Here is an 11,533-nt window from a genome sequence, read left to right as displayed (position 1 = left end):
TATGCCGTGGTGATACGTGGCACATAGTACGTCGTAAATTACGTTTTACACTCAATTGAGTTTTGTAAATACTTCATAAAGGCAAAAGTAATGCTCTGCTTAGAGTCCGCTGGCATATTTTGGCGGGGGTAATCTCATGAATGACAAAATTCTGATGCGAGTTGTGCTATTTGCTCAAATAACACAAACAACATTAGTAAACGAATGAATATCCTTAAGCTTGAGCTAGGATAAGAAGAATTTAGTCAAAAAAATTTAAGGAACTTAAAGTTGCTGAAATAGAATTTAAAGTAAACCCAAATGACTATTGAAAAGGATCAAGAAAAGACCTTAATTATTCCTTTATATCACTTAAATATCCTTTAAACGATGTTTACACTTGGACTTATCGAAACTCTTTACCAGATTTTTATATGGATTTTGTATAGATATTGTATGAACAATTGCATATTGCTGCATATTTCTCAAGTGAAATATCATAGCATGATCTAGTATAAATATGATATTTTATAGATAGAAACGGTGAACGATTTTACGCTAGAATATGAAGAAGATGCTTTATATTATATCAATTTTAACAACAATTCTTTATAAATTAAACTTGAAATATTATTGTTTTTTTTTATTTTTAATAATTTTTTTAGGTATTAATTATTATTATTGTAAACATTACTTTTAAAATTTATACAGCAGCGTTTTAAATAATTTATTTCATCACCTGACCGCAAAATGAAGAGAAATAATCATTGCGCTATAAAAAAATTTTTTTAAATAAAAATATTAAAAATATTCGTTCCAAATTAAATTGTTAATTATGAATTCTGATTAAGTAAAGTTAGTAGCAATACATTAAGACTGAAAAGTTTTCGGAAATTCTCATTTAAAATTCGCGCGCTGTATATTTTTCGATATTTTAAGTTTATGTAGTTTGGCAGCACTGTCCTTAATTAATATGACAAAAATGAGCGCGATCTGTCAGACAGTTCGTTTACGGCAGCTGTTGAAACCAGTTCACCTCAGTAGTGCGTTGCGAAATGTCTTCGACGGTCGTACGACCGTCCTGAAAGGCTTTGTACCACTCATAAACTTGAGTTTTCGATAAAACTGATTCCCCATAAGCCTTTTGTAGCATTCGCCACGATTCTGCACACGAAATTTCGTTCGAAACACAAAATTTGATGCAAACTCTTTGTTCAATATTTTTTTCCATTGTTTTTTCCGCAACGCACTACTGAGGTGAACTGGTTTCAACAGCTGCCGTAAACGAACTGTCTGACAGATCGCGCTCATTTTTGGCATAGTAATTGTCCTTAATTGCTGCCAAACTACATAAACTTAAAATATCGAAAAATATACAGCGCGCGAATTTTAAATGAGAATTTCCGAAAACTTTTCGGTCTTAATGTAAATACCTTTACTACTACCTTGAGATGCATGGGTCATTTGATCGACATTAGGAAAACTTAGCAATCTTACTTACTAACTTATATGGCCACAAAAACCCGTTTCGGCCGGATGCAGCATTTCTCGTACATCAAGTTCAGTTAGTACTCCTTCAACTTAATAACTCTACCGGAGACTCGGTCTACTTCTACGCCTTCCTCCTCTAACTACCACTTCAAATTCCATTTTCGCTGGAGCATCGTCATCCATTCTCACGACATGATCAAGCCAGCGAAGCTGTTGGATGATAGTTCGCTAATTATATCAATGTCGTGATAAAGCTCGTACAGTTTGTGGTTTATTCGAATGCGGTAGTCGTAGCCAACTTGTAGAGGACTAATGATCTTACGAAGAAATTTTCTTTCGAAAACTCGCAGTACTGCTTATCATTTTGCGATAACGTCTATGCTTCTGCGCCAAACAGAAGCACAGGTAGGATGAGCGACCTATAGAGTGTAAGTTTAGTTTGTCAAGGAAAAGCATTCCAATTTTCTACTGAGTCCGTATTAGCACCTATTGGCAATAGTGATTATACGTCTGATCTCTAGACCGACTTCGTTGTTATTCGTCAAGACAGAGCCAAGGTAGAAGAACTCTTCAAAGATTTGAAAGCATAGCCGCCAGTCATTAGCTCACCATCCGCACATTTCTACCAGTAGTTGACATACACTGCATTTTGTCGTCAGAAACTCGACTTTAAGTATCACAGAATAAATCCTTATGTACTAGGTCATCATTTCAATAGAAAAATCTCTATTTTAATCAAAGTAAATCTAATGTTTGCGTAAAATTTAGAAGAACTGTATGGCATCATTTGCAGTAGCAACTACATTGAAGAAACTGACACTATTAATGACGAAAACATCGCAAGAGTACAGCATCAATTAAAAGATAAATGAATGATAATAATTCTCGTATAGCTACAGCTCAGTGTGGGACAGGGATAAACGCAATAGCACTAACTCAAATCACAACAACAACAAATGATTGCAAATGATCATTGAATAAATGTCAGATAAATTAAGAATCTGAGAACCTTAAGCATTTCACTTTATCGCATTTGGAAAATGGTGTACGAAGATGTAGGCGTGTGGAAATCCTCTCAGCGCCATTTAAATCTAGAAAACCCGCTAAGATTTAAATAATTTGTCGGTGCATTACTTTGGTGAACTCTTGTAAACACAATGAAATTCGAAGTATAAACCATATGCATTGTTTACAGCTTGTGAATTAATATTAAATAGTATTAAAGTCACTTTTAATTGTATAATTATATTCAATCATTTTCAAGTGTACTTAAAAAGTTATGACCCTTGTAAACGATATCTGATAGTAACATACATTTTCATCACTTACTGATATGGCAAGCAATGATAAATTGTTTTACGTTAAATGCACAAAAGAATCGGTAACATTAAAAATACCAAGCAGCAAAATTGAATTCTTAATATTTGGGTGAACATGGAATAAGATTCATATTGTCAATATTTAATTAGTCTTACGTGAGTCAATGATATTAGGATACATTTTATACCATTGGTATTGATATTACCAGGTATTACCTAAGTCAGTTAACTATATCATTGGCTATACTCTTTATTTCCAATGAGGTGGGTTGAAAAGGCAGCCTTGTGGTCATTGCCTACTTGAGCTCAAAAAATAGCCTATTGGAGTCACAATAATCAGTGTATGAACAACAGTATATGGCAATATATCTCAATAATGTGAGGTATATTCTCTTAGAGATATAAGTATAATCATGCCATTTGTATCGTAAGTCACTATGGCATTTAAATCTCTAAAAAAATAACTGTGTTTTATTTTGTGTGCTCTCTCACTAAAAAAAAATCACTCTATTAATTATTTTGCGATCATTACTACTATTTGTAAGAAAACATATATATTAAAACTAAACAGAGACAACAATTTAAGCTATGGAAGGAATTATAATACCAGTATCAGTTCAGAGTCAAAAACTTAAAATTTATCTGCAAAGTATTGGCGATGTATTCGAACAAAGCATACCAAATTTACACCCCACAATCGGCAAAGAATTTCAATTTCGAAAACTTGAAATTGCAAATAAATATTTCAATAATGTTACACCAATGAGTAGAGCGAACGTGTGGTAAGGAGGCCACTGTCAGCCAAATGAAAAAATAACGCCATACACTATGCCGAAAATTGTTGAAAATCCTTTAGCGGAAAAATTTATAATCGAACGGCAATAAATTGCTTTTCCCCAAAAACAAGAACGGAAAAAACTAGCAACTAACATAGCAGGCAGCGCATCCTGCGGCGGAGGAGCAATGGAGAATTTCGTGCTTAGTCGAAAACAAATGTGCAAAAGTTTTAATTACCCATAAAGATGCTGCAACAATAGTGCGGCATGAAGCAGTGCCATAAGAAAAAAGCCAACTAAACAGGAAACGGAAGCTAGCTTACAAAGCGCATTGCTATGTTAAATGGCAATAGAAATTACAAAGTTGTATAGACAATCATACTCGACGCTCCATATATCGTATAACCAACATACATGGAGCACAACACATTCATTACAGCCAATATCAACGTGCATTGTAGAGAAGCAACGCTAATACAAATAGCAATAATATCAACAAAAATGTAATCAGCAGAAAAACAATTTACAATATCGTTAGCTACCACATAAGCCAACAATATTGGAATGTGATTATATTGGTCATTTGCCACAAAAATATCTCGACAGCAAAACGCTGCTGAAAGCCACCAGCAGCACCAATAGCATCAACAGCACCAGTACCAGCACTAGCACCAGCAGCACATTGCCATCAGAAACCAGCAAATACTATCAGCAAAAATTTCCTGCTTATTTTTTAAATAAATTCTCTCATTTTGCTTTATTCGCCTTGTTTCACCATTGCTTTGAGGTATTTAAACGCCTAAGTGTATGCTACACAAAATGTATGTTTTCAAAAGCAGGTGATGTTTGAAAGTATTTTTAAAACAAAATTAAATAGAAAAATAAAACAAACAAAACATCAACATCGAAATGCCAAAGGGGATTTTTAGGAAAATAGTCACGCAAATTAAATAAACAGTTAAGCGAAAAGTGGAAATTTAAAAGAGAGTAAATTTAAAGGATAAAGGATAACAGAGATAAAAGGAGTACGAATTTCCCAATAGCATACTTTAAGCCCTCGAAACTTATTGCTAAAATTGTAAACAAAAAATAATAGCTTCCAGAGCGGCATTAAATACTTTTTTAATTTCATAAATTTTCTTCCAGACTGAAAGCCTTAGAATTTCGATTGATAATGGTTGCAGCTTCTAAATATTGCCTAAATAAATTTTTTTATATAAAGTAATCTTCTAAATTTAAACGACTAAGCTAGGTATTTGGCAAATGAAGTTTAGAGTAAATACTAATGAACGTCTTCTTTATTCATATTTTTAATACAAAACGTAGCGGATCAAAAGGATTCTCAATGCACTATGCTATTCAATATGAACAGCAGTATTCAATATCTATCATAGATATCTAAGATAGACTTTTGTTCATGACCAAAAAGACCGTTCATTACCGTGACCTTTCGTCTGTCAATGTAACATGGTCCTATATAATCTATTTTCAAATCATATCAAAATTTAAATGCAACTCTGTGACATTAAAAAAATATATCAACTTTTGACATTCAAACAAAAAAAATCTATATTGAAATTTTACTTTCATTATATATTTGTTACCATTCAACTCAAAATCAGAATAAAGACAAGACGTTGAAATTGTACAATTTATTTGGTGAAAAAAATTATTAACTTTTTTAATAATTACAATTGAAGCCAAATTCTGCGAATATCAATTGAAATATTCGAGTATTACTGCATAATGGATGCTTTAGTAAATCTCATTAAACAAAAGAAGATTCTTACTTTGGGAAAATCTGCTCACCAAGGTACAAATACCAGAAATTTGCACTTTCTATTGTATATTTATAAATAGTTTTAAATGCGCTCTACATTTTTATTTTAGTTAAGTGCTTTATGTGTACCTCAAACAATGCTAATCCTGATTCCGCTTCCAAAGGTGAGGGTAAAACACCTTCTAAACGTGTACTTGAATTCCAGAAGAAGTTACGTGCTGAAAACCCAGATGACGAAACTGATCAATTATCGCTTCAATCTTTTATGGAGCAAGATATCATCAAGCCGTGGCCAAATAATACTAATCCACATACCGGCGAAGTTGGCGGACCTTCTGGACCCGAACCTACACGTTATGGTGACTGGGAACGTAAAGGTCGTGTAACCGATTTCTAGTCAGAGCATTTTTCGTAGTGGTTATAGGTTTATAGGACCTAACACGTTTATGGATAGGCGCTAATTAAGATAATTTGTGATTTCTCAATATTCTGTATGTAAATTGATAGTTAATGTTATTTAAATGAAATAAACTCCATCAGGCTTCTAAAATTTAAATAAACTATAAGTTTTCATTATTTTTAACAAAGCATTGAAAAAGAGGGTTTATTTTTAAAATATGTTAAAACTTAGGCAGATAATAATTAGTCACCAAATATTTAAAATTAAGAGAAAAAATCATATTATTCAATTATTCAAACTTTCACATTGATTAAGAGAATTGTATTTTTAAATTTTCTAAACCACTTGTTCACACGGTTCCAATAATTTCAGACTTATTGTCTCTTTCCAAGACAATATATTTGTCTTATGCTGGTTGTATTATTACTTTAAGTTTCAAGCAAGATATCTTTGTATTGATATTTAAAATACTATAGTTAATTTTCTTTGACTGAAACCTATTATCCAAAAATTGTATTAAATCTTTTTCTTTAAGATGCCTCTGTGCTTTAAGAACAAATGTCTCTATAAACTCCAATATGTCTTATCCAATATCTCACTGGAACACTCATGCCAACAATTGTTAATTGTTAATTTATGGTTAAAAATGATACCAATTTTAATTTTAATTCATATTATTATATTCATATTATACATATGTATGGAATCAAGGCAATATTACTTTATAAAAAGGTCACAAGAAATTACTTAACCGAATTTATTTAATTTATTTATTGATTTAACATTTAGGATTTGTTTTTTTAAGCTATATTTTAATGACCATAGCTATAGAAACCATAAGTAAATTAGTTAGCTATAACTACGTTTAGTACTACAATATATTTTTAAACTTGCATATATGGAACAATATATGACTAACCTTCAAAGAAGTACTATATCTACATTAAATAAAAATTCTTTAAGAAATACTTATGCTATACATTCTATATTTAACTTATAAGAGTATAATTCCACTGACAATTACTAAAACCAAAGTAAATGAGAATTATAAATGTGTAAATAAATAGCCACATAATTTAGGAAGATACTTCTTTGACAGTTCATCAGACTGTTTATCGGTAAAGATAAAGGATCTATTTAATTATCTAAAGTCGACGGGATAGATTTAGACAACACTCTTCTATCTTAGGGGTTTTCGCGAATAATGTGGTGTCAAATAAGCGAAAAATCACTAATTGTAATTAAAATTACAGAAAAGTTATCTAATGGACTGCCACTGCAACCAACCAACCAACTCCATTAAATTTAAGACACTCTCGCTCTCGTACACTACTCGAATATGTTAATGAATTAATAATCCATTTATTACGATAAATGGGTTAGTGAGTGTTTATATAGTCTAATCTGGAAAAATTGTACAACTTGACCAAGTAATTTGAGTTAAAGACGTTTGTTTTGTATTGCATGCTTTTTTATAAGTTAAAAAAGAAAGAAAAAGAAAACGATTTTTACATTTAATTTTTCACATATATTAACAATTATAACTTACAACGTTTTACAGACATCACACTATCGTTATTTGTTCTGGAAAGCCAAATTGGGACCAATGGGCTTAGCTATCCACGTCTCTTAGTGGAAATTTTGAAACGATAACATTTACAACATGTCAAAAATATTGAAGTAATGACTATCAAGCACCAAAAATTCATATATGTGTCTCAAACTCGTTCAGTAAGCTGAACTAGTTTGATTTCCAACAACAATAACATGGTATAGAAGCGCATGTTAATAATTATTTCTATTTATTTCAAGTCTCTTACGACTGCAGAATAAAATCGAATCATTCTATTTAATTGAATTTAGTTGTTTATGATTATTTATTAAAAAACTCCTAACACTAAATAAAGTATCTCATGATACCCTTATTAAAATCACACATGAATTAAAAACTAGCTTCACAATTAACTTATCAACTAATTAAGTAAAAATAGAAAGAAAAATAGAATAGCAATAATTCTTACCGATTTGGTCTGACAAAATAGCTTAAGTCGGTGGAAATAAGTAATTTATTACGTTGACCAGCAAGACTAGAAACATTAGAAGGAAGAAAAGAAAGGCGCAATTCGAAATAGTGGAGTTTCTGTTGGAGAAATTATTTTTCACTTGAACTTGAAATGGACTTGAAATGGTGCTTTCATGTTGTATGCATAACCTTGTGCAAGTACATTGCCATCCATATTATTTCACGAATTGACTTCGATTGCCGGGATGAGTCAAAAGCTTGCTGTGTGCACTCTAGTACTTTTTCAAACTCAATTGACCAGAAAATCAAGATTATTATAGCATGAAAGATATAAAAGAGTAGTGTAAATATTTTATTTGGTAAATACCTAAAAAAAATTTTTTTTTTAACTTTCGAATCCATGTGTAGTGTAATATTTATAAAATGTTGTATAACAGAGTTGAAATTTTTTCAAGAAATTTATGCAAGCAACTTATACGTTAAATAAATCAAATAACTGTTTTTTTGTAAAGAGCAATATTGAGTCTGAAGAATTTCTTTCGTTAAAACACATTAAAAATGAAACTAGTTCCAATACGCACTTCAGTGCAATAACATTGCTTTTGAAACTCAAACTAGTTTACTAACCATGTTCTAAACACAGAGATGCATTTAGAAGTAACATAGAGTTTTTTCTGTTTGACAATCAGAACATCAGAACTGCGGTACACTAGTTTACGTACTCGTACTATATCCTTTTCGAGAAGAATTTCAGCGGTAGTATATGATCTAGCAAGTTTATCTGCCATGTATTTATTTTAAATACACAGTCTACTGGCACCCATACTAGGAGTTGTCCCACTACGTAAAAGAGCTCCTCGGGAATTTATGGCAATTTAGAACTTAGTGCTATTAAAAACAGAGCACTAATTCGGTCTTAGTTCCGTGCTTTTTATGTATATGCTTTCCCTTCGGAACACTTGACATATTTTAGTATACTGTCTTTTAATAGCAAGGCATTCCGCTTGGTATATCGTGCGTGGATCGGGCAGTCGGAAGGATTTCTCTATATTCAGACTATGAAAGTAGATTCCTCTCCGCACCTTGTTGTTTAGTCTGGATCTATTCTTAAATATAGGATAGTGACTTTCTTTATATAATTCTCTTTCAAGGGGGAAAATGTGTTAGGAATTTCTGTTTCATATTGAAACTTACAACACAATTATCTGAATGTGCTAAAATGGATGCAAAAATAAAATATGACTACAGAAAATAACATTTAAATTTTTTTATTTGGTGTAATTATACGAACAGAACAGGAATAAGAACTTGTTTTGTTTAGCCAACCACTCATAAAAATCCATTTGCTGTACATATAGCTTTTAGTGATCTTTACCAAATAATTAATTCACAATATCTTCAAATAGGTTGTTTGAATAATTAAAGAAATCTAAATTAATTTGATTTTGTATTTATTATTATTATAATTATGCGAGTTTTAACATTGGCTGTTGACACTGACACTGGGCCAATCGTTCTACAATAGTCTTTTACTGTATATATATCCACGAAGGGATTTCATTTACTTTAGCTGCAACCAAAAAAGTCTTAATCTATTCCCGATCGAGTTATTGATCAACTATATACGAAAAACTGTTCTATTATACTAGGGCTCTACCCGGTTACACCACTTGTGAATGGTTATGCTAGTTAAATCCAGTTTAACTAGGTTTCTAAAAATGTTCTATGTTATTTTCAGATTTGAAATAAAAATCGTTCCACATTCTAAATCACATATATAACGGCAGCTTTACGTTATAATAAAACGTTCTATCTATACATATATTGGATTCACCGAATGTTTGCAGTACTATCGTTAAAGAATCCAGATTAATACTAATCATATGGATAGAAATATCTCCACAATTTTAGTTGTGCCTTAAAAAGCTAAAGAAAAACGCTAGCAAATATATCTCAGAAAGCAATATTAAAGCACTAAAATTATTATACTTTAGAAATTATTTGAAAGATTTCTTGCTATTATCTACTTATCCATTCAAAACGGAATTTTTCTATTATAATTAAAACTTTTTAATCATTGCTATTATCCACAACAATGTTATCGATGGATTTTCTTCCATATTAGCAAGCACAAAATATATCTTAGTTTCAGTGGCAGCAGTGCTTTCTTGGCTGTCCAAATGGCATAGGTATAAGCACCACTCCGTTACCACAAACTCGGTTATGAAAATCTATGACAATGAAAACGAATGATATTTGTTTTTAATTTTTTTATATATATTTATAACACCTAAAAATTTGACTAAAATATATCCACAATTATTCACAAAAAATTTAATAACAATTTCTAAAACGTAGTATTCACAATAATTGCCGAAACATGCAAACCGAACAATTTTGTTATATACCAGATCCCTTACTATCGTTACCGAGTATATGAACTGAATAAAATTGAGTAAATTGTTCCAAAAACACGAACGTAAGCACGGTATGAGGACCGAGTCGAAAGAAGTATGGCAACATGCCCTTCCAAAGTGAAAGGACACCTTCCTGCTTCGCAACTTTCATCAGCACGTCAAGTGTACCGCTGTATTCGTTATTCTTCATATTTTGTATACGAGTTTTGGCCATATCAAGGGGCATGGAGGCTAATGTTGTAAGGAATCCGGACATCATACTTGCACTTATATGTAATGGAATACCTTCTTTCAAGCCTAATGAATTAAAAAGTAACTTAAATTGTGAATATGAAGCCAATTGCGTCATATTCACGACGGCACCTCGTGCAGTTGTCGGTATACATCCTCTATATAATGCCATTACATTTTCCTCCTTCACAATACGTATTAAAGCATTGAAGACATTTTTATAATTTCTGCGCTCAGCTGGGGGTAAGCGCCCATCTGCTTGCATTCTAATCAAAGCCACCTCTGCTGGTGTTCCTACAAATGCTCCAATCGAACCAGCGATTACGCCCATACCCATACTCGCCAATACTGTGGGCTTAGGTGCAACATGTGCGCTATAAAGGCCGTTCAAATAACTGTACATACCCAATCGGGCTGTGGAATAGGTAGCTTGGCGAAGTAAACCAGCACTAAGACCTTTATATAAGCCAGGTATGCCTTGGTCCTTGAAGATTGATGAAGCAACTTGCAAGGAACTATCTTTTTGACCACCAGAAGAACTGGATACCTGCATACGTGTTTTGATGACATCGAAAGGTTGTACAAAACATGTTGCACACATTCCTGCTAATCCACCTAACGTAAATTTCATTGCGTTCGGTATTGGTTTCTGTGGCCTCGGTGCCGATGCCTTGGGATCTTTGGTATCTGCCATTTTTCAAATTTTATTTTAATTTTAAACTTAGAATTTTGACAAAGACTTCGAAAGAAATGAATAATTTGGCCCTACGCTAACCGAAAAATTTACACATATTTAGTTTAAAAAATTTGTTTTGATTATTGTAATCAAATTGTTTGGTTTTGACAATTAATTTATTGTATGTTAGATGGAAAATTCTATTTCCTATAATTGGAACTAGAAAATGTTTTTTTTTCAATATTAATCCATGCATCGCAGCATGGATTTAAGACTCGATAAGTTTAAAATATATCTTCAGTATGCATTATCAGTAATAGGTATTGGCGTTTAAACAGATAATAACAGAAATAATAAAACGTGGTTAGTACTTCCTTAAATTGTTCACTGCAGTGGAGATATTACATACACTTTCCTTCCAACTGCCGTTTCAAATAACTA

The 11,533-nt window shown here is 31.9% G+C and overlaps 2 protein-coding genes across 2 annotated transcripts; one reads left to right on the top strand and one right to left on the bottom strand.

Moving 5' to 3' along the window:
* Window positions 1-5,147: 5,147 nt before the first annotated feature.
* Window positions 5,148-5,905, top strand: LOC119684461 (succinate dehydrogenase assembly factor 4, mitochondrial-like). Its single transcript, XM_038098506.1, has 2 exons — window positions 5,148-5,378; window positions 5,456-5,905. The coding sequence occupies exons 1-2, from the start codon at window positions 5,312-5,314 to the stop codon at window positions 5,740-5,742; spliced, it is 354 nt and encodes a 117-aa protein (XP_037954434.1). The 5' UTR covers window positions 5,148-5,311; the 3' UTR covers window positions 5,743-5,905.
* A 4,132-nt stretch (window positions 5,906-10,037) lies between these two features.
* Window positions 10,038-11,222, bottom strand: LOC119684460 (mitochondrial 2-oxoglutarate/malate carrier protein-like). Its single transcript, XM_038098505.1, has one exon. It carries the CDS (start codon window positions 11,108-11,110, stop codon window positions 10,169-10,171), a length of 942 nt encoding a protein of 313 aa, XP_037954433.1. The 5' UTR covers window positions 11,111-11,222; the 3' UTR covers window positions 10,038-10,168.
* Window positions 11,223-11,533: the final 311 nt, after the last annotated feature.

The sequence above is a fragment of the Teleopsis dalmanni genome, chromosome 2, assembly GCF_002237135.1.
Source record: "Teleopsis dalmanni isolate 2A chromosome 2, ASM223713v2, whole genome shotgun sequence".
Lineage (NCBI taxonomy): Eukaryota > Metazoa > Arthropoda > Insecta > Diptera > Diopsidae > Teleopsis > Teleopsis dalmanni.
Note: the sequence above shows the minus strand (reverse complement) of the source record. Positions and strands in the feature narration are given on the sequence as shown.